Source organism: Elephas maximus, chromosome 6 (assembly GCF_024166365.1).
Source record: "Elephas maximus indicus isolate mEleMax1 chromosome 6, mEleMax1 primary haplotype, whole genome shotgun sequence".
NCBI lineage: Eukaryota > Metazoa > Chordata > Mammalia > Proboscidea > Elephantidae > Elephas > Elephas maximus.
Genome location: NC_064824.1, coordinates 113,558,169 through 113,580,739, shown reverse-complemented (window position 1 = coordinate 113,580,739; position 22,571 = coordinate 113,558,169). Strand labels below are relative to the sequence as shown.

At 38.8% G+C, this 22,571-nt stretch overlaps 1 protein-coding gene across 1 annotated transcript in view; it reads left to right on the top strand.

Annotated features, from left to right (window-relative positions):
* The first annotated feature begins 722 nt into the window (after nt 1-722).
* ABCA12 (ATP binding cassette subfamily A member 12) overlaps nt 723-22,571 on the top strand; it is a 189,743-nt gene continuing 167,894 nt past the window's right edge. Inside the window, exons 1-2 of the mRNA XM_049888086.1 lie at nt 723-908; nt 20,732-20,825. Of these exons, the coding sequence (XP_049744043.1) occupies nt 840-908; nt 20,732-20,825 (163 nt within the window). The 5' untranslated portion in view covers nt 723-839. The remainder of the gene's footprint in view (nt 909-20,731; nt 20,826-22,571) is intronic.

The window sequence follows — 22,571 nt, the reverse complement described above, 5'->3', positions numbered from 1 at the left end:
CCTACATCCTTCTTTTAATTTCTGCATCATGCCTAGCCTGATATTGTGATAGACGGTGGACCCTAGCCAACCTAGTCATTTTCTCCAAAATCAAAGCAATAAACTTTAGGCTAAAGATCAAGACTTTCTCTAGTATATCTAAGAATGGGTTCAAGTTCAGAGCTCTACAGCTGAGCTCTGGGCTTATTGACTTAAAACGTCTTAATGACACTTTAGGTATTATGAGAGTCACTGGAGCCAGAGACTATGCCCAGAGTCTGGGAAATGCTGTTTGAGTCCTGCCTCTCCAAGAGCAGACACTATGTGTGGTAAAGAAGGCAAGAGAATTGTAAGACAAGTTGTACTGGCCTGGCAAGGGTCCCACCTAATTCCTTATGACACATTATGATGCATCCGGTGCAGGTGACTTGTTCTCTAAGGTGTGGATAGGCAATTAATTTCATGAAGAGTAGGAGGTGTAGGTTTAACTTTTTTTTTTTTTTTTTTTTCCATTGGGGCATTATCTGATTGACAGTCATTCTGCCTGGAGTGTGGACTTCATGCAACAAGCAACAACTGGATGTTACTATAAATAAGCAAAACCCACTGAAGATCCTGAACTGGGTCCTGGGTTTGGAGGAAGGCTTGGTTGAGAAGAACCTCTTGGTCAAAAATTAACTGAAGGGAAGAATTTCAGCAGTAAGAGAAGAACTGTGGCTTTCTTACCCCAACCCTCACAAAAGCTATGCCTTGAAAAGGCTCCCGACTCATTGCCAGACAGCAAGTTGGATAGGATACCAATTCTTGTGTTGTGGAGCGGAGGAAAAGAGAGGAATTATTTTGTTCGGGGTATTTAAAGGATGGCTTCCCAGCTACATCAGCTTCGGGTCCTGGTCTGGAAAAATTGGCTAGGTGTCAAAAGGCAGCCGGTAAGTAAAAGAAAAATGTTGGGGGTGCTGAAGCAATACTCCTAGGGTAACCGAAAATGTGATGTTAATGACAGGTAAAAAGAGAAGAGATTTTTGGCCTTTTCTAAAGCAGGAAGTAAGTTATTTAGAATTCATCCCTGCTTTTCTGTCTTATAGCTATTGGGGCGAGTCTAAACGTGCCCCAAAAGCAGCCTCTTGATTTCAGTATATTAAAAGAGTAAACCAGGACATGCCCTGGGCAAAGAAAAGGATGCACCTTGTTACTGGTTGAAATGTAACTAGTGTTGAATTCTGGGCTCAGGCCAAAATGCTCTCAGAACGTTTCTTAATGAATTTTGTTAAATATGGGATGATGGAAAGCCAAGTATCAGATCAAAGATACAATGAACAGGGGGAAATGTAGTTGGAAACTGAAAAGGATAGGTCGAAAACCAAGTTATAGAATGGAAATATTTTGTAAGGAAAGGGCATGAAGAAATTTTAATACGTAAAAATAATTTACTAGAAATGTCAAACAAGAGTCAGTGTATGTGCCTTGCTTCAAAAGTATGGCTTAATCACTTTAATGCTACAACCTGTGTTCTCTTTGTTCATTGTAACATCTTTTCTGTGCCCTTACACTGATGTTTGCTGTATAAATCACAAAGCCAGTTATTATATCCTCCCCAGAAAGGATCCCAGGAGAGTGAGGAAGGTATTAACTTCTGTTGGTGGGTTGTCACAGATTCAGAACAATGTTTGAAAACCAGGGAAATCTGAATAGGCACTCAACATACTTCATTTTAGAGCGGTAATTCCCAGCCTCAAATGAATAATATAAAATTATTCAAATGATATGCATCTTGGAAACTAATGTTTTATCATATGCGCCTTATCTCACTCTGGGCTTGCCTGTAGTTCCTGACACCTTATTTACTTGCTTTGATGTATATATTTAGAGAGCAAACTCAGTGTTCACTTACCTTTGTCAATTTGGGGGGTAGGGTTCAAAACCATAAAACATTATGTGATTGCATGGGTATGGGGTTTGGACTTAAAATTATAATACTGTTAATATTTTTGTTTTATTTTTTTAATTTTATTGTGCTTTAGGTGAAAATGTACAGCTCAAGTTAGTTTCTCATTCAAAAATTTATACACATATTGTTTTGTGTCATGGGTTGCAATCCTCACAATGTGACAGCACCCTCCCCCTTTCCAGCCCAGGTTCCCAATGTCCATTTGTCCAGTCCATGTCCCTTCCTGCCTTCTTGTTTTGCTTTTGGGCAAGAGTTGCCCATTTGGTCTCTTACATTTGATTAAACTAAGAAGCACATTCCTCACGTGTGTTATTGTTTGTTTGATAGGGTTGTCTAGTCTTTATCTGAAAAGTGGGCTTCAGGAGTGGTTTCAGTCCTAAGTTAGCAGAGTATCTCGGGGCCATAGTCTAGGGGGTTCCTGCAGTCTCTGTCAGACCAGTAAGTCTGATTTTTTTCATGAATTTGAATTTTGTTCTACATTCTTCTCCTCCTCTGTCTGGTAATCCGTTGTGATCCCTATCAGAGCAGTTGGTGATGGTAGCCGGGCACCATCTAGTTCTGGCTTAGGTTGGTGGTGGCTCTAGTTCTTGTAGCCCTTTAGTCCTTTGGACTGATATTTCCTTATGTCCTTAGTTTTCTTCATTCCATTTTGATCCAGACAGGATGGGACCAGACAGGATGGTATCTTAGATGGCTGCTTACAAGCTTTTAAGACCTCAGATGCTACTCACCAAAGTAGGATGTAGAACATTTTCTTTATGAGCTGTTATGCCAATTGACCTAGATGTCCTCTAAGATTATGGTCACCAGTCCTCAGCAGCTCTGTCCCTCAATGTGTTTGGATGGTGAAGTTGTTCTGACTTCCCCTATATAGTGTGTTGTCTTTCCCTTCACCAAAGTTAACACTTGTCTACTATCTAGTTAGTGATTTCCCCTCCCCACCCTTTCCGTAACTCATAACAATCACGTTTTTTTTTTTTTTTCTGTGTGTAAACCTTTTCTTGGGGTTTTATAGTACTGGTCTCTTATGATATTTGTCCTTTTGTGATTGACTTGTTTCACTCAGCATAATGCCGTCCAGATGCATCCAAGTTGTGAAAAGTTTTGAAGAATCATCATTGTTCTTTATTGTTCTGTAGTAATCCAGTGTGCATATGTATCAAGATTTGTTTATCTATTCATCTGTTGATGGGTGCTTAGGTTGTTTCCATCTTTTTGCTCTCGTAAATAATGCTGCAATGAACATGGGTGTGCATATGTCTATTTCTGTGACGGCTCTTATTTCTCTAGGGATTGCTGGATCATATGGTATTTCTATTTCTAGCTTTTTTAAGGAGGTGCTTTATTGTTTTCCATTATTTGTTTTTTAACTGGAACAAACACAAAATAAAAACTTCCAATAATCATTATGTGGTAGGTTCTATGTGTAATGATAGTGAGGATGGCACAAAACTGGGCAGTGTTTCATTCTGTTGTATATAGGGTCTTTATGAGCTGGAACCAACTCGATGGCACCTAACAACAACAGGTTCTGTGTGGATTTAAGCAAGGAAAGCATTCTGGGTAGGTGGATGGGATCAGAGGACAAGTTAGGCTTCTGGCTCTGCTCCTCACTGGCTACATGACTTAAGTTAAAACACACACACACACCAAACCCATTGCCATTAAGTCAATACTAACTCATAACAACAGTATAGGGCAGAATAGAACTGCCCCATAGGGTTTCCAAAGCTATAAAACTGTACAGGAACAGACTGCCACATCTTTCTCCCTCCAATGACTTGAGTAATATGCCACAATTTCTCTGAGCACTGGTTTTCCCATTTGAACAATGAGCATGTTGTTGTGTTAGGTGATGTTGAATTGGTTCTGACTCATAGCAGCCCTATGTGCAACAGAAAGAAACACTGCCCAGTCCTGTACCATCCTCACAATTGTTGTTATGCTTGAGCCCATTGTTGCAGCCACTGTGTCAATCTGTCTCGTTGAGGACCTTCTTCTTTTACCTGACCCTCTACTTTAACAAACATGATGTCCTTCTCCAGAGACTAGTCCTTCCTGATAACATGTCCAAAATAAATGAGACGAAGTCTTGCTGTCCTTGCTTCTAGTGACCATTCTGGCTGTACTTCTTCCAAAAGATATCTGTTTGTTCTTCTGGTGGTCCATGGTATGTTCAATATTTTTTGCCGACACCATGATTCAAAAGCCTCATTTCTGAGATTGAAAACACTATGGCTTGGATCAGGCACACCGTAGTCCTCAAAGTGTCATCTTTGCTTTTCAACACTTTAGAGAGGTCTTTTGAGGCAGATTTATCCAATGCAATGCATAGTTTAATTTCTTCACTGCTACTTCCATGGATGTTGATTGTGGATCCCAGAAAACGAAATCCTTCAAAACTTCAATCTTTTCTCTGTTTATCATAATGTTGCTTATTGCTCCAGTTGTAAGGTTTTTTGTATTCTTTATGTCAAGATGTAATAAATACTGAAGGCTGTGGTCTTTAATCTTCATCAATAAGTGCTTCAAGTCCTCTTTTCTTTCAGTAAACAAGGTTGTGTCATCTGCATATTGGAGGTTGTTAATGAGTCTTCCTCCAATCCTAATGAGGTGTTCTTTTTCATATAGTCCAGTTTCTCTGATGATTTTATCAGCATACAGGCTGAATAAGTAAGGTGAAAGGCTACAACCCCGATGAATAACTTTCTTGACTTTAAACCTCACAGTATTCCCTTGTTCTGTTTGAACGGCTGCCTCTTGGTCTATGTACACGTTCCTCATGAGCAGAGTTAAGTGTTCTGGGATTCCCATTCTTCCCAAATTTATCTATAACTTGTTATGATCCAGACAGTCGAATGCCTTTGCATAGTCAATAAAACACAGGTAAAAATCTTTCTGGTATTCTCTGCGTTCAGCCATAATCCATCTGACGTCAGCAATGATATCCCTTGCTCCATGTCCTCTCCTGAATCCAGTTTGAATTTCTGGCAGTTCCCTGTTGATGTGCTGCTACAACAGCTTTTGAATAATCTTCAGCAAAATTTTACTCGTGTGTGATATTAATGATATTGTCCAATAATATCTGCATTCCATTGGATCACCCTTCTTTGGAATAGGTACAAATATGGATCTCTTCCAGTTGGTTGGCCAAGTAGCTGTCTTCCAAATTTCTTCCCATAGGCGAGTAAGCGACTCCAGCGCTACATCCATTTGTCGAAACATCTCAATTGGTATTCCCTCAATTCATGGACCCTGTTTTTCACCAATTTGCTCAGTGCAGCTTGGACCTCTCCCTTCAGTACCATCAGTTCTTGATCATATGCTACCTCCTGAAATGGTTGAACATCAGCAAATTCTTCTGGGTACAGTGACTCTGTGTATTCCTTCCACCTTCCTACATCATTTAATATTTTCCCCATTGGATCCTTCAGCATTGCAACTTGAGGTTTGAATTTTTTCTTCAGTTCTTTCGGCTTGAGAAATGCCATATCTAATTCATAGGGTGGAAAGAGCAAAATGCGCAAATGTTTTTCAAAGTGCTTTGTAATTGGTGGAGCTCTTGGCAAATAGATTATTGAGGAGTTTGGGGCAATGTGTGTGTCATATTTTATTCAAATAGCTGTTGAAAGGAAGCCCAGGAGAAGGGGATATTGGCAAGAGGAAGAAATTTATATAAAGTTCTTAAGTCCTTTATCTATTGAATAGAAATTCAAAAGGAGAAGGAAGGACAATCTTAATTGGAGGGTGAGGACAAAGAAAGATACATTGCCTTCATCATATTTTTATCTAGAGCCAGCTCAATCTTTTGGCATTGGAAAGAAAACTTGAGAACACAGATGGAAAGGATATATCTGTGTGGCAGTGTTAAATAAGAGGGAGGAATGAGAAATAAAGAGGTTGGAAAGTTAGAATTAAAGATCTAAAAGGTGAGAGGATTTTTAAAAAATGTGAAAAGACAAAATACAGACAAATTAGAAGACAGGGAATGCAAAAAGAAGGTGTGCATAAATTGAGAAGAGGACATAGTCTTTATGTAGTGACTGGAATATGTCATCCATGAAGCAATCATTTAAGGCGCAAGTATTTTTATTCTATATGTTTATAATTGCTCCCAAAATTGTTGTTGTTGTTATGTGCAGTCGAGTCAGTTCCGACTCATAGCGACCCTATGCACAACAGAACAAAACACTGCCTGGTCCTGAGCCATCCTTACAATTGTTGTTACGCTTGAGCTCATTGTTGCAGCAACTGTGTCGATCCACCTCGTTGAGGGTCTTCCTCTTTTCTGCTGACCCTGTACTCTGCCAAGCATGATGTCCTTCTCCAGGGACTGATCCCTCCTGACAACATGTCCAAAGTATGTAAGATGTAGTCTCCCAATCCTTGCCTTTAAGGAGCATTCTGGATGCACTTCTTCCAAGAAAGATTTGTTTGTTCTTTTGGCAGTCCATGGTATGTTCAATATTACATCACCAACACCACAATTCAAAGGCATCAACTCTTCTTTGGTCTTCCTTATTCATTGTCCAGCTTTCACATGCATATGATGCGATTGAAAATACCATGGCTTGGGTCAGGCACACCTTAGTCCTCAGGGTGACATCTTTGCTACTCAACACCTTGAAGAGGTCCTTTGCAGCAGATTTACCCAATGCAATGCATCTTTTGATTTCTTGACTGCTGCTTCTATGGCGGTTGATTGTGGATCCAAGTAAAATGAAATCCTGGACAACTTCAATCTTTTGTCCGTTTATCATGATGTTGCTCATTGGTCCAGTCGTGAGGATTTTTTTTTTTTTTTTTTATGTTGAGGTATAATCCATACTGAAGGCTGTGGTCTTTGATCTTCATTAGTAAGTGCTTCAAGTCCTCTTCACTTTCAGCAAGCAGGGTTGTGTCATCTGCATAACGCAGGTTGTTAATGAGTCTTCCTCCAATCCTGATGCCCCGTTCTCCTTCATATAGTCCAGCTTCTCAGATTATTTGTTCAGCATACAGATTAAATAGGTATGGTGAAAGAATAGAACCCTGCCGCACACCTTTCCTGACTTTAAACCAGTCAGTATCCCCTTGTTCTGTCTGAACAACTGCCTCTTGATCTATGTAAAGGTTCCTCATGAGCACAATTAAGTGTTCTGTTCTGGAATTCCCATTCTTCGCAGTGTTATCCATAGTTTGTTATGATCCACACCGTCGAATGCCTTTGCATAGTCAATAAAACACGACTCAAAATGAGAAGAAACAGCTGCAAACATCCATTAATAATCGGAACCTAGAATGTACAAAGTATGAATCTAGGAAAATTGGAAATCATCAAAAATGGAATGGAACACATAAACATTGATATCCTAGGCATTAGTGAGCTGAAATGGACTGGTATTGGCCATTTTGAATTGGGCAATCATATAGTCTACTATGCTGGGTATGACAACTCAAAGAGGAACGGTGTTGCATTCATTGTCAAAAAGAATGTTTCAAGATCTATCCTGAAGCACAATGCTGTCAGTGATAAGATAATATCCATACGCCTACAAGGAAGACCAGTTAATACGACTATTATTCAAATTTACGCACCAACCACTAGGGCCAAAGATGAAGAAATAGAAGTTTTTATCAGCTGCTACAGTCTGAAACTGATCGAACATACAGTCAAAATGCATTGATAATTACTGGCAATTGGAATGCGAAAGTTGGAAACAAAGAAGAAGGATCAGTAGTTGGAAAATATGGCCTTGGTGATAGAAATAATGCCAGAGATCAAATGACAGAATTTTGCAAGACCAACGACTTCTTCATTGCAAATATCTTCTTTCACCAACATAAACGGCAACTATACACGTGGACCTCACCAGATGGAAGACACAGAAATCAAACTGACTACATGTGCGGAAAGAGACGATGGAAAAGCTCAATATCATCAGTCAGAACAAGGCCAGGGGCCGACTGTGGAACAGACCATCAATTGTTCATACGCAAGTTCAAGCTGAAACTGAAGAAAATTAGAGCAAGTCCACGAGAGCCAAAATATGACCTTGAGCATATCCCACCTGAATTTAGAGACCATCTGAAGAATAGATTTGATGCATGGAACACTAGCAACCACGGACCAAACGAGTTGTAGAATGACATGAAGGACATCATCCATGAAGAAAGCAAGAGGTCACTGAAAAGACAGGAAAGAAAGAAAAGACTAAGATGGATGTCAGAGGAGACTCTGAAACTTGCTCTTGAGCATCGAGCAGCTAAAGCAAAAGGAAGAATTGATGAAGTAAAAGAACTGAACAGAAGATTTCAAAGGGACACTCAAGAAGACAAAGTAAAGTATTATAATGACATGTGCAAAGAGCTGGAGATGGAAAACCAAAAGAGGAGAACACGCTCGGCGTTTCTCAAGCTGAAAGAACTGAAGAAAAAAATTCAAGTCTTGAGTTGCAATAGTGAAGGATTCCATGGGGAAAATATTAAATGATGCAGGAAGCATCAAAAGAAGATGGAAGAAATACACAGATTCATTATACCAAAAAGAATTAGTGGATATTCAACCATTTCAAGAGGTGGCATATGATCAGGAACCAATGGTAGTGAAGGAAGAAGTCCACGCTGCTCTGAAGGCATTGGTGAAAAACAAGTCTCCAGGAATTGATGGAATATCAAATGAGATGTTTCAACAAACAGATGCAGCGCTAGAGGTGCTCACTCATCTATGCCAAGAAATATGGAAGACAGCTTCCTGGCCAACCGACTGGAAGAGATCCATATTTATGCCTATTCCCAAGAAAGGTGATCCAACCGAATGTGGAAATTATAGAACAATATCATTAAAATATCACACATAAGCAAAATTTTGCTGAAGGACATTCAAAAACGGCTACAGCAGTATATCGACAGGGAACTGCCAGAAATTCAGGCTGGCTTCAGAAGAGGACGTGGAAGCAGGGATATCATTGCTGATGTAAGATGGATCCTCACTGAAAGCAGAGAATACCAGAAGGATGTTAAAAAAAAAAACAAAACCAAACCCACTGCCGTCGAGTCGATTCCGACTCGTAGTGACTGTATTGGACAGAGTAGAACTGCCCCACAAAGCTTCCAAGGAGTAACTGGTGGATTCAAACTGCTGACCTTTTGCTCAGCAGCCATAGCACTTAACCACTATGCCACCGAAGGATGTTTACCTGTGTTTTGTTGACTATGCAAAGGCATTTGAATGTGTGGATCATAACAAACTATGGATAACCCTGCGAAGAATGCTCCCAAAATAGTACTTTTAAAATATCTCTTATACTCAGATGTTTTAGTCATTTAGTGCTGCTATAACAGAAATACCACAAGTGGGTGGTTTTAACAAAGAGAAATTTATTTCCTCATAGAAAAGTAGGCTAAAGGTCCCAATTCAGGGTGTCAGCTCCAGGGGAAGGCTTTCTCTATCTCTCTCAGTGCTAGAGGAAGTTCTTTGTCCTCAAACTTCCCCTGGCTGAGGAGTTTCTCAGGTGCAGGGACCCCGGGTCCAAAGAATGTGCTCTGCTTCAGGCACTGCTTTCTTGGTGGTATGAGGTCCCTCTGTCTCTCTGCTCGCTTCTCTCTTTTATATCTCAAGAGATTGCCTCAAGACACAATCCAGTCTTGTAGACTGAGTCCTGGCTCACTTACACAGTTGCCACCCATCTTCCCTCACTGACATCATCGAGGCAGGATTTACAACATACAGGAAAATCACAGGATACTGGGAATCATGGCCCAGCCAAATTGATACACATTTTTTGAGGGACATAATTCAATCCATTACACCAGGAAACTAGAAATTAAGTTGTGAGTTGCTAGAACTGTATAATGCTTGTTGAATGGTAAGGGAGAAAAAAAAAATGCCAGTATCACCACCACAATGACCTCTACCACTTTGCTTTTAAAACAAAAGGTGGTGAGGAGAGTCTATAGAGGAAAACATTAGGAATCTCTTGATGGAGAAACAAATAAGATACAAGAAAAAAAATCAAAGAAATCAAATAGAGATACGGTAAAAATATTGTCAGATTGGGAATTACTAATTAAATATACTTACTATAAAAATATATGGTGGGATAGAAAGTGAGAAAAGATTACAAACAGCTATAAAAAATAAAACAAAACCTGTTGCCATCGAGTCAATTCCAGAGTTCCCAAGGAACACCTGGTGAATTGGAACTGCCAACGTTTTGGTTAGCAGCCATAGCATTTAACCACTATGTCACCATAGTTTCCACAAACAGCTACACAGCCTGACAAATAAAATGACAATGAGATAAGCCAAATGCTGAATTTTATTGCAAGAAAGAGAAGGCACCATCCCTAATTTTTGAGGTACCCAGAAAAACCCAGTGCCGTCGAGTCGATTTCGACTCATAATCTCCCTCAAAATTGTTCTTGGAGCCTCTTTCTTTTTTGTAAAATTAAATATCGAAATTTTACAATATTTGGGATTATCTAACTGCCTTAATTTACAGTTCCAGGGGGCTCAAGGGACTTGTCCAAGGCCAGACCGTAAATTTAAGGACTCAAAATCAGACTTTCGCAACTATGGGCCTATTCTCTCCATTACCTCCTGCTGCTTTTTTATTGCTTCTGAGTTAAGTTCTCTTTTCCAACATTCTGTGATCCCTGCTTAGAGTTTAGCCCACTAAGGAAGAGACCCTATAGCTGCTTAGGAAGCCTTAGAGACCACTGTATTTAAAATACTAGTGGCAATTTCAATTCTCTATTATGTTGCAAAAAATGAGTACTAAAGGGAAGCTAAGAAAATACATTAAATACCAACAGAACTGTTAGGTACTATAGAAAATTGCAGTTGCTACCCTGCTGGGTTTGTAATTTAACTCTAAAAATAATGGAGAAACAGGGATACGTTCCACTGGAGGTGGTTAGCAACAGAGAGGTTCACCTAATGAGACGCTAGTTAAGGATGGCGGGAAACAGCCCTGGGACAGCAAAGAGGCTGCAGGTTGAAAGACTAGATAGTGCAAGAGAAGAGTTCATCTTCCATTAAGAAGAGGGGTCCTAAACAGGCATATCAAGAGTGGCCTCAAATCTCTATAGAAGTGGAATCTGATTCCAGACTCCTAAGCTCAAGAAAACCACTTAACTTCAGTTGTTTATTTCCCAGTGTAATTCTACACCCAATGGATCAAGCTTTACCTCAATCTATGACAGAACTAGCTCTTCTATCACAGACCTTCCCACAACTTGCTAAACTTCTGATACTTTGGATTAAGTTTGACACCCTCCCCCCATCTCCACCTTGCTCCTATAACTTCCTCTCACATGCCTAGAAAAAGAGGAAGCCTTAGCTTCAAAATGTTGGAGCAGGTTGGTTTATGCTTTAAAGAGAATTTTTAGATTAAAACTACTTAGTATTAAACCCTAATCCCAAATTTAATTCTAAATCAACTTAACATAAATTAAAAACCCAAAACCAAACTTGTTGCTGTCAAGTCGATTCCAACTCTTAGCAATTCTACAGGACAGAGTAGAACCGCCCCACATGGTTTCCAAGACTGGAATCCTTATGGGAGCAGACTGCCACATCTTTCTTCCATGATGCGGTTGGTGTGTTTGGACCGCTGACCTTTTGGTTAGCAGCTGAATGCTTAACCGCTGTGCCACCAGGGTTCCTTTAACACAAATTAGGTCCTGCACAATTAACTCAGCTATGTGCTCACGTGTTCCAGGATCTTTTACTTCTGCTGGATCTAAGCCATTTATTCTCTTACTCTCTTTAATTGCTCACAAAGTTTAGATCTACTTGTTAATTATGGTGCCTGGCACATAGCAGGCATGCAGGTTCCATTAATTTAATCAATCAATAAAAAAAATGGAATAAAGATGTTTCAGATATGAGAGCAATAGAGTAAGATATTGACTTAAAATCAAAGAAAAATGTATTGTTTCCACATACATCATAGAAAATTTATCAATATCTAAAATTTATTATACTCTCTAAGTGCAAATTTGAGAAGACTTGCTTGATCCCAGTTGCTGAGGGGTCATTTATATGGGTGGCAGTTTTGTATAGCAGAAAGCCCAATTAACTCTAAACCACTTTTATTTCCTCATTTTGGGGCTCAAATCCTCTTGTGACCATCATGCTACAGTCACTCTTGACTTATAAGACAACACAAAAAGAAAGGAATGGAAGAGGAAGAAAGAGACAGTCTACAGGCAGTCCCTGGGTTATGAATAGCTGAGTTATGTCATTGTTATGTATATTTACCCTCACTTTGAAATGATTGAGCCATCTCCTACTGGCAACAAATTCTTCATCTCAGTCACCTTCACTTGCTGCATGTGCATCGTTTAAATCATTGAAAAGGCTTCGAGCCTTTTCTTGCACTAACCCAAAACCAAACCCAACCCACTGCCGTCGAGTCGATTCCGACTCAGAGCAACCCTATAGAACAGAGTAGAACTGCCCCGTTGAATTTCCAAGGCATGCCTGGCAGATTCGAACTGCTAAAGTCTTGGTTAGCAGCCATAGCGCTTAACCACTACACCACCAGGGTTTCCTTCTTGCACTAAAAAAAAAAGTAAGGCTAAACAAAAACTGTATGTACCTGTTCCGGCTTACCTATGTATTCTTAAAGACACACTCAGGAATGGATCTCGTTTGTAATCCGGGGACTGCCTGTATTTTATTTATAGAAGGTTGGCCAACTTTTGTTTACAAATTTGTAATAAAAAGTTATGATTCATGGTTATATGAGGACTTTAAATTGACTGCCAGTGCTCTTACAGACTGAACTAATAAAAGTATCATATTTAGATCAAAGAGAGCTAATACTCTGTTTTGTAGTGGTTGGGCTGTATAGTTTAATGGTTAACTGTACAGGAGCTGAAGCCAGGCTCCCTAGGTTCAAAGACCAACTCCACCACTTGGTGGCTGATGAAAAGAGGATATTTGCTCTCTCTAAGATTCTATTTTCCCATGTATAAGAGGGAATCAGGGTATTGTGTTAAATGAGATCATATAACATTCTAAACAGTCAATAAATGTTAGCTATTATTTTGAATACTATTTTCAATACTAATACTATTTATAAGAAGACTACTTGACAAGTAGAATTTATCCTGAGGAAGATATTTTGAAATTGTATTTAACAAAGAATTGTTGAAGGAAGTATCAATTTGTCTCTTCTCAAATACTTGTAGGGTTTTCACGTGGAAGAAAAGACCAAACTAAGAAAAATGAGTAGTAGTCACAGGCAGGAAGATTCCACCTTAACATATGCAAAAATAGATAATATGGGTTACCAAATAATGAAGAAATCTTGTAAATTTTTTAGAAGTATTCAAGTAGTGACTGGATAACATATGGCAGAGATGTTTTCCCTAACTCTCCATGTGCCAGTCCTTTTGGACTTATTTTTCCTCCTGGAATATTCCACACTCTTTTCCACCTGTGTGTGATTCTTCCCCCATGTTTCCTCTGCTTGAAAGACTCCCACTTCTTTCTCACAGTCTGTCTAACACTCATATGCCTTTCTTCTGCTTGACCCTTTTTCATCTTTCAAGTCTTAGACTCAGTTAGGTCCTCTTGCTTTATTTTCCTTTCATACCCTTGACTTCCTATGTCATAGCATTATCCATTACTTTCTGTTGTAATTATTATTTTAATGTCTCCTTTCCTCTAAAGACTGAAACTTTAATTGCTCTATCCCCAGTGCCTGGTAGATAGTAGATGCTCAAGAAATTTTGGTTGTACTAATGAATGAATAAAGTTTACAGAAATGATTACTGTATGTGTATTTAACTTTGAGTTTCCTCATGAATCTCCAACTCTATGATTCCATAAGGGGGAATGGAGATTCTTTATCCTAACAATTTACTTTTTTTTTTCAGAGTTAGGCAAAAGATCCCCACTGAAATTTGAAAATTGTACCAAAATTCAGTATCATTCATTTCTGATATGGTCAGTTCCAAACCACGCTAGTGCAAGGGGCACAAACTCAAATGTTTGTGGGGGCAATACAGGAAATGTAACTGCATGAAGTGGATCAGGCACAAGACAGTAGGAAATAGTGGAGTCTTACGTGTTACAGGGTAGAGCTGCTCCATAAGGTTTTGTTGGCTGTAATTTTTATGGAAGGAGTTTGCCAGGCCTTTTCTTCCATGGAGCCTTCCATGGGTGGATTCAAACTACCAATGTTTGGGTTAACAGTTGATCACAAACTGCTTTCACCACTCAGGCTAGAAAATCCTATGGGGCAGTTCTCCTTTGTAACGCATGGGCTTGCTGTGGGTCAGGTGCGACTCAATAGCAATGTGTGTGTGTGTGTGTTTTTTTTTCCCCATGATGAACTGGAGTGTGTCTAAAGGCGTTGAAATTCCATTAACAGCAACAACAAGAGAAGCCAAAGAAATATGTGTACCGTAAAGAGAACACCTCCATGATTCTAATCTGGCCCGTCCACTACTGGTCTGGGATCTCTGCTTTATTCATAAAGCCCCCAAACTATGTTTTAAAGTGGTTTCCTCAAATTTTTTTTTAAATAGGAAATCTTATTCATTTAAAATTTATCTGTTTGACTTTCTTGTTTACCTTTCAATGAAAAAGATATTGAAATAATGATAAAAATGTTAGGCGCAAATAGAATCAGATGAATAGCAGGAGTTGGAAAAAAGGGTTCTGACTTGGTATTGGGGACGTGAACGTTCTAAAGTGAAAATTCTGCACTTAGCCCAGGTTTTTCAGATAATTAGGAGATTTGTGAGGTTTTTAAAGGTTTGAAAGAGTAGCTAAGATAGAGGCAAATGTTTCTAGGTAATTCAGTTTTGCTAATGGTACTACAGATCAGCGCTAAATGAAACTTTTGTAGTGAAATGACATCCGATTCATTCAATGAATTGCTTAAGATTTCAACTTGTGATATCGCACGATGACTTCACTAAGTGCAAAGTCATTGAGATGTGTCTGTCATGGTGATTCTCCAGAACTGACCACCTGCACACAGCAGGACAGGGTTCCTGGACATGAAGCATGTTTGTTTCTGTCTCTTTTCCTGGCCCTTTGTCCTTTCTCTTCTGTTTCCTTTTTAAATTGGTTCTGGATTTTCATAAAGAAATGCAGAGATCTTCCTTTCTTTTCAGAGATCTTTGAAAACAATTTCTTAAACTTTTTATTTTGAAACAATTTCAGAGTAAAAGCTGCAAGAACATTACAAAAAAACTTTTTCGAGCCATTTGAGAGTGATGTCCAACTACCCTGAATACTTTAGTGTTCATTTTCTACAAATGAGAACATTCTCCTAAGTAACCCAATACCACCATCAGATACTCAGAACACATCCAAGTTTTACCAGTTATTCCAATAATGTCCTGTATTAACAAAAGGATTTAGTTTTGAATCATATGCTGCATCTAGTTTGCATGTCTCTAGCATCCTTCAGTTTGTAATAGTTTCTCAGTCTTTCCTTGACTTCATGACCTTGACACTTTTCAGAGTCAAGACCAGTTATTTTGTAGAGTATCTGCTGTCTCCTTAGCCTTAGACTCAAGTTATCCACCTTTGGCAGGAACGCTGCAGAAGTGATACTGTGTTCTTATTCCATCCTATCAGGCAGTCCACGATGCCAATTTGTGCCCTTTTTTGGGGGCAGGAGGGATATTTTGAGACTCCGTACACCTTCCTTTCCTCATTAAACTTTAAATCATTTATTTGTTTGCTTATATATTTATTTGTATCTGCATGGACTCATGGATTCCTAGTTTATTTAGTTAAATATAATCTCTTATTACCATAATGCATTTTGATGCTTCAATTGTCCCAGATTTGACCAGTTGGAACCTCTTCAGGCTGGTACCTGAGTCCTTCTGACAAGTCGTCATCATTCTCCAACATTCTCTGAGCAGCTTATCTATTGTCTCCCACCTCTTTCTTTCTCTTCCTCTCCTGTCTCTCTGTCTCTTTTCCTCTCTTTCTCTATCTTCTACATATATTCTTCAGCTTTGTCCAGGCTTGGAGGCAATGACACTCAATAGCAATGAGCACACCTAGTGTCCAGATGGCCATTAAAAGAAGCCAACATTTCTTGGACTAGTGGTAGATTTCAATGCTGAGGCAGGGAAGATACACAATGAGGCTGAAACAACTTGTGGAAGCAGAAAGTAAAAAATGAGGTATGTACTAATTATCCACACACATACATTTTTATGTGCGTGTGCATATGTGTGTGTGTATTTTATGCCTGTTTATACATTTCAAAAACTAGAAGTTTATGCCCATAACTTTACTTCTAATCTACCACTGCAGAGTTCATTTTTGTTTCCTCCTTTTCAAAGTTTATAATTCCCCCTGTGGATACCAAAAAACTTGACTTCTATTATTCTCAGGATGTTTACTTATTTGTTTAAACTCTTGTATGAAATCAATCACCTGCCAATGCCTCTGCCCCTCCCCCTGCACAGATACCCTCTTCACCCCACTTGGGCTCTGACACCGCGTACCTGCCCACCACACTGCAGGTGTCCTCTTCACCCAGCTAGAGTTCTACCTCCCTTACCAGGACCCTGCGGCTCCCCTGGTCCCAGCAGGAACGCTTACTTTGCTGGGCCCTACCTACCTTTACCTACCTAAGGACTTTTAGACTCAATTTTTCAGGAAGAAAAGGGGAAAAGAAAGTGAACAGAATGAGACATCTGAGTAAAAAATAAACCCTGGAGAAATAAAGGGAGGCAACTGCCAAGACCTACTGAGCAATTGCAAACTCTTCAGTGTGTATAAGCTCTTAAATGTGAGGCATGCAGGTGGGATGGAATGCAAACGAGGTCTCAAGGCAAGAGTGAGATACTTAAAATACTAGTAAAAATACTCAGTTTTAAAAAACTACTTTCTCCAAAGTTTTCAAGTAGCCCCTACATCTGTATGTGTGAAATCAAATAACAGGCCATATCTCCAAACAAACAAAAAGATGTCATGGCTCAGTATTCAGATCCTGGACACTGCATTTGCTTCTAGGTTGTTTGTGATAATAGTTAGAATGAGCTGAGAGCAATCCTGCTGCCTATGAAAATTTAAATTTTGTTTATTTCTTGCTTTTGTGATTAATTTGTCAGCCTTAACATTCCCAAGACACAGTGTAGTGGGCTTTGTATTTACCATTCCTCTAAAACGCACTGTGTGGAAATGTTCTCCAAACCTCTCTGACCTGAAATCTTGGGTGGAAATCTTGTGAGGGTGGATTTGCTTACGGACTTGCTCTGATTTTTGCCTTTAACGGAGTCTACATTTTCGTAAACTGCTCTGATACAGATTACATTTTGTCTGCATATGAAACATATCTAAAATGGATTTCAAAATTTAGCAAAGCATCCACATAAAATCATCAGATTAGGTTGATCATCCAAAAGACAACTTACAGATATTCCAAAGCATCTGTCCCTTCTTTGGATGTGGATGTACATTTGTGTTGCTGTCGTTGGTCTTAGTCATGGTAGTCTCATGAGTTTGGCATAGAAAATGAAGAGATGCTAATGAAAGCAGCTATAGGGTGCTAAAAGGAGCCCTGGTGATCCAGTGGCTAAAGCGCTCAGCTACTAACTGAAAGATCAGCTGTTCATAGCCACTAGCCACACTGTAGGAGAAAGATGTGGCAGTCTGCTTCCATAAAAATACAGCCTGGGAAACTCTATGGGACAGTTGTACTCTCTCCAGTAGGGTTGCTATGAGTTGGAATTGACTCGATGGCAACGGGATGGGGCACTAAGCCTGCTCAGGTGAGCACTTTTTAAAAAGAATAACTGTGACCTCAAATATAAAACCAATATCCAGAAGCATTCATTTTTTTTTTACCTTAATTCCATTCATTTTTTTTTTTTACCTTAATTCTTTATTAAAAAAAAAAATCAAACCTGTTGCAGTCAAGTCAATTCCAACTCATAGCAACCTTATATGACAGACTAGAACTGCCCCATAGGGTTTCTAAGGAGTGGCTGATGGATTTGAACTGCTGACGTTTTGGTTAGCAGCTGAGCTCTTAACTACTGTACCACCAGGGCTCCACACTAATAAAAAAATAGAAATGCTAAATTTCAGTTACAAGCTAGAGAAAATAAAAATGTAATTTTTTTTTTTCTGTACAAGTTTAACAATGCCCTGGATTCTATCCAGGTAAAGAAAACCTACATTAGAGAATCTCGAAGCACTTTCCAACAAAAATATTCAGGACTCTATCAACAATCCTGCTAATTTGGTAGGGTGGCATGCATCTAAAATATTCCACGATCTATCAACGATCCTGCTAGTTAGGCAGGGTGGAGTGTGTCTCAGTTTGCTCTACTCAAAGTGTGATCCATGGACCAGCAGCATCTAACTGGGACCTGGCTAGAAATGCAGAATCTCAGGCCCCACCTCGGACAACTGAATTGGAATCTGCATATTTATGAGATCCCCAGGTGATTCTGTAGGCATACCAATGTTTGAGAAACGCTGCTTTCTGTCTGGGTGTTTTCCGGCTCCAAGAAAACTCAGTGCCTTAAAAAAAAAAAAAAATAGCATTCCTTAAATCCACAGTCAATTTCTTCCCTTTCTTAAAACTTGTCCTTATACCCAAAGGCCAAGAAGTTGGTGATAGACCTGCCAGCAATGAAAGCAGAGCTGTTAGACACACAGCAGAGGATTTAGAAGAAAATTTAGGAAAGGAGTTACTTAAGGATCAATAATTGAATAGGTTTGGATTATTTTGGAGAAATGAAGAGCCCCAGGCAGACAGTTTAAGATTTGACAGAAGCAAATTGTGTCTAAAAAGGGGGGAGGAAAGAGAACGGGTCTGATTGAGTAACCGGATGGAAACATAGTTTCAAGATTAACTGTATTAAATCCTTTCATTATCATCAGCTTAAACCGATGCCAGCCACTTTTAATGCCTCTGGATCTCAGAATTAAGGCGTTACTCCAGTTCTAGTGCGTTTAGCGTTGAAATAGGTCCCTTTTGAAATGCACAAAGCTCAGCAGACCGGAGCTGGAGCCTCAATGTCGTGTAGGTTGAGTGTTCTATTAGGTGATGCTCCCTGGATGTATTAGCTTTGTAAACTTTTGCCTTTTTTCCCTTTATTTCTGTGAGATAAGGCTTACAAGCATAATTATGGCTTTCCCGTGTGATAGTTAGGGAGCCCTGATGGGTTTGTTTTGGCTTTTCTGTGTCATGTTTGGAAACCCAGAGGTTCCCCAGGTAACCTAAAGGCACCTGCAATAAATTGTCTACCTAGTTCTCAGTGGCGTACTGTCATGCCATACATCAACGGCGCCAAAGTGCCACTTGCTTCGTTGGTGGCTTGTCTTGCCAGATCATATTTCTCAAAGTCCATATTACCAACCGAAATTTTAAACACATTCAATTAGTAAGCATGCGTTACAATACCGAAAACACATGCCATCAAAAAAATTTTTTTAAAGAAAAATAAAAGTTGGGTAATGAAAGGTTAACTATGGGCAAGGTTTGTTCTATGTGGTCTGGCTTGAGCACTCTAACTACATACCATATGAGTATGGGTTTTTCATGGCTCTGGAGACAATTTTATAGGTGTAGCAAATATTAAGCAGTTAGTGACTTACTAATGGAATCATGTCTACATGAGAGAGAAGCTGCACCTGAACTGCCTTAAAATGAAATCCTCTATAGAAATTTCAGTACAGTATGTATTCTGGGGGCACCTATTTATACCAAACAGTGGAAATACAGGGATGAACAAGACATTGCCTTCAAGGAGCTCAGAAATGCTCGTGGTGTGTGTAGTGGTTAAGAGCTATGGCTGCCAACCACAAAGTCAGCAGTTCTAATCTGCCAGGCACTCCTTGGAAACTATGAGGCAGTTCTACTCTGTCCTTTAGGCTCACTATGAGTCAGAATCGACTCGAAGGCAACAGGTTTTTTTTTTTTTTTTTTTTTTAAGGAGTTCCCAGTTTAGTTGAGGAGTCAGGCAAGAAAACTGTTGATGATAGTGTGTTAGGTCTATGAGAGAAGCAGATGCAAGATACAGGAGGGTTTTACAGAACTTTTAAGTTCCTGTTTACATTCATTGACTCACTATGTTTTCATTCATTTATTCATGCATGCATTTGTTCAACAACATTTATTGAACCATTACCCAATGTTAGGCATTGTTTTTTATGGCCGAGTGTGGAAAACCAACGATGGAAATGCTAAGATATGGCTTGTTGTAGTTTGTTGTTAGGTGCTGTTGAGTTGATTCTGGCTCATAGGGACCCTATGTACAACAGAATGAAACACTACCTGGTCCTGCACCATCCTCACAATCGTTATTTATGAGCCCTTTGTTGCAGCCACTGTGTCAATCCAACTCATCAAGGGTCTTCCTCTTTTGCACTGACCCTCTACTTTACTAAGCATGATGTCCTTCTCCAGGGACTGGTCCCTCCTGGCCTAAGTTGAAATTACGTTGGATTTTGTATGTCCTGATTAGAGTGTTCTTATCCAACAGACAACTGGGGAACTATAAAATATTTAAGGGAGTGAAAGATCAGATTTCATTTCTAAGATAACCCACTCTTGGAGCAGTCTTGAGAGGCGACTAGAAAGGGAACTTCAGATGACCGTTTCAAGGTTTTAAGCCTGGAAGTCATTCTTGTGTTCACTTAGAGGTCTCTTGCATTCTAAAGATCTCTTGACCCATTCTTATTAAAAATACTTAAAAAAAAAAAAAGAGGTAGTCAAATATCCAGATTGTATAGCAATATTATAGTGTGATATGCCTTCTTGTAGTCAGGCTTTTTGTTTCAGCAATATAATTAACATTTTTACTATCTTTATTTTACAGCTTTGGACACTTGTCTTGATTTTATGGCCAGTGATTATCTTCATAATTTTGGCTATTACCCGGACCAAATTTCCTCCAACAGCAAAACCAACTTGTAAGTTAATGAAAACTGTTTGTTTCCCTAACTTTTTGAATTTGAGTTAAAACTTATTTTGGTACCATTTTATAATGTTTCATTGTAAAATTTATTGTTTTGAATAGCGTTTTCATTTGGAAGTGTTTGTATGAATACTTTTTTTCCACGAAGTTTTTTTTTTTTTTTTTAACTATCTAGTAAATTGAACCAGGAATATTTATCTAGAAAATTATGAAGCATATAGGAGCCAGAATATATTTTAATCTCCATTGAAAAAAATCTTTTTATGATTCATATCATAAATCTCACCATATTATATACCACAGAAACCAGCAGCAATCTCAAGCTAGATCAGAAACCATGCTCATATTTGAGCAATTGAACAGATGGAATCCAGACTACAATAAAAATCTCTCTGCAGGTCTGATAATTGAGTGGCGTAAATGTGCCAATACCTTAAGAGAGGACTGTTTTCCAATTAGTGTTGTTTCAGTTACATCTAGTCGTTGTCAAGTTATAAAACGGGCAAAATGCCCAACTCAGTTCATTATTTTCTTTTGGATCCAGAATGAAAATGCAGAAAGGATTCAAGAAAATTTCTCACAACTGTGGGAGATGGGCTTTTTACCCCCGTTGACTTGGCCAGCGCTTTTGTTTTCTTTCCTTTGGAGCCAGTTTTCTTAGTCAAGGAGGAAAAGCCGGGTCAGATGTTTCTTATTTCAGAAAGCAGATATCTCCTAAAGAGCTTCTTGTAAATCAAATTTCTATAATTCAGATTGTATTTCAGATAAATTATGGTAATTTGCCATATAAAAGAATACGATGTTGATTTTTTTTTTTTTTTTGTAAACAGAATAATGAGCTATGACTTTTTAAAATAAGCCTGGTATTTTTCAATCACTCCGTCAAAGAAATCAAATGAGAGGCAGGGTGGTGTGTACTTGAATCATACACAACAGGGTCGTTCAAAAGAAAATATCACCTCAATTAGGATAAAGCATTTAAGCTCTTGGAGCAAAAATAACTAATTCCTTACATTTGAATAACACCTTATCATTTCTAAAGTACTCTTGCTTAAGTAATTATATAGCGTTGTTGATGAGATTGCATTAGGTTGTTTATTAAAATAACATAATTTTGTTCTCTTCATATGGTTTGTATATAAAGTCTTTATAACCCCATTGTGTACAGTTGGAATTTATGTATTCTTGCATATCTTAAGTAGAATGGATTTCAGAAGTAATGCATTCAGCACATAAATGGAACAAACATTCTTTGAAATACCACTGAAGAAGCTATGCTAATTATCAATTTGCCAAAGATAGTGACAGGACTTCCATAGTTTACTTTAACAACTTCTCTTTAGAAATTTCACCAATTTCTTCTCTTTAAGGATTTTTCAGTTATGCACAATTTATCTTATAAACTTCCAAGAGAGGGATATAAAGTCTCTAGACAAATTAGTGCTACCTGATAGCATTTAGAGATTCATGGAGAAAATCACAGAGAACACTTATAATTTCACTAAATTAGAAAGAAAAAATGGGAAACAACATGGCAGCTGTCTCACAGACTTAAATCTAAAAGACTCTAAAACACAATGCCCAAAAGAAGATGAACAACCATTTTTTACAAAAAAAAAAAAAAAAAACCATTGCCTTCGAGTCAATTCCAACTCATAGCAACCCTATGGAACAGAGTAGACCTGCCCCATATGATTTCCAAGGCTGTAAATCTTTATGAAAACAGACTGCCACATCTTTC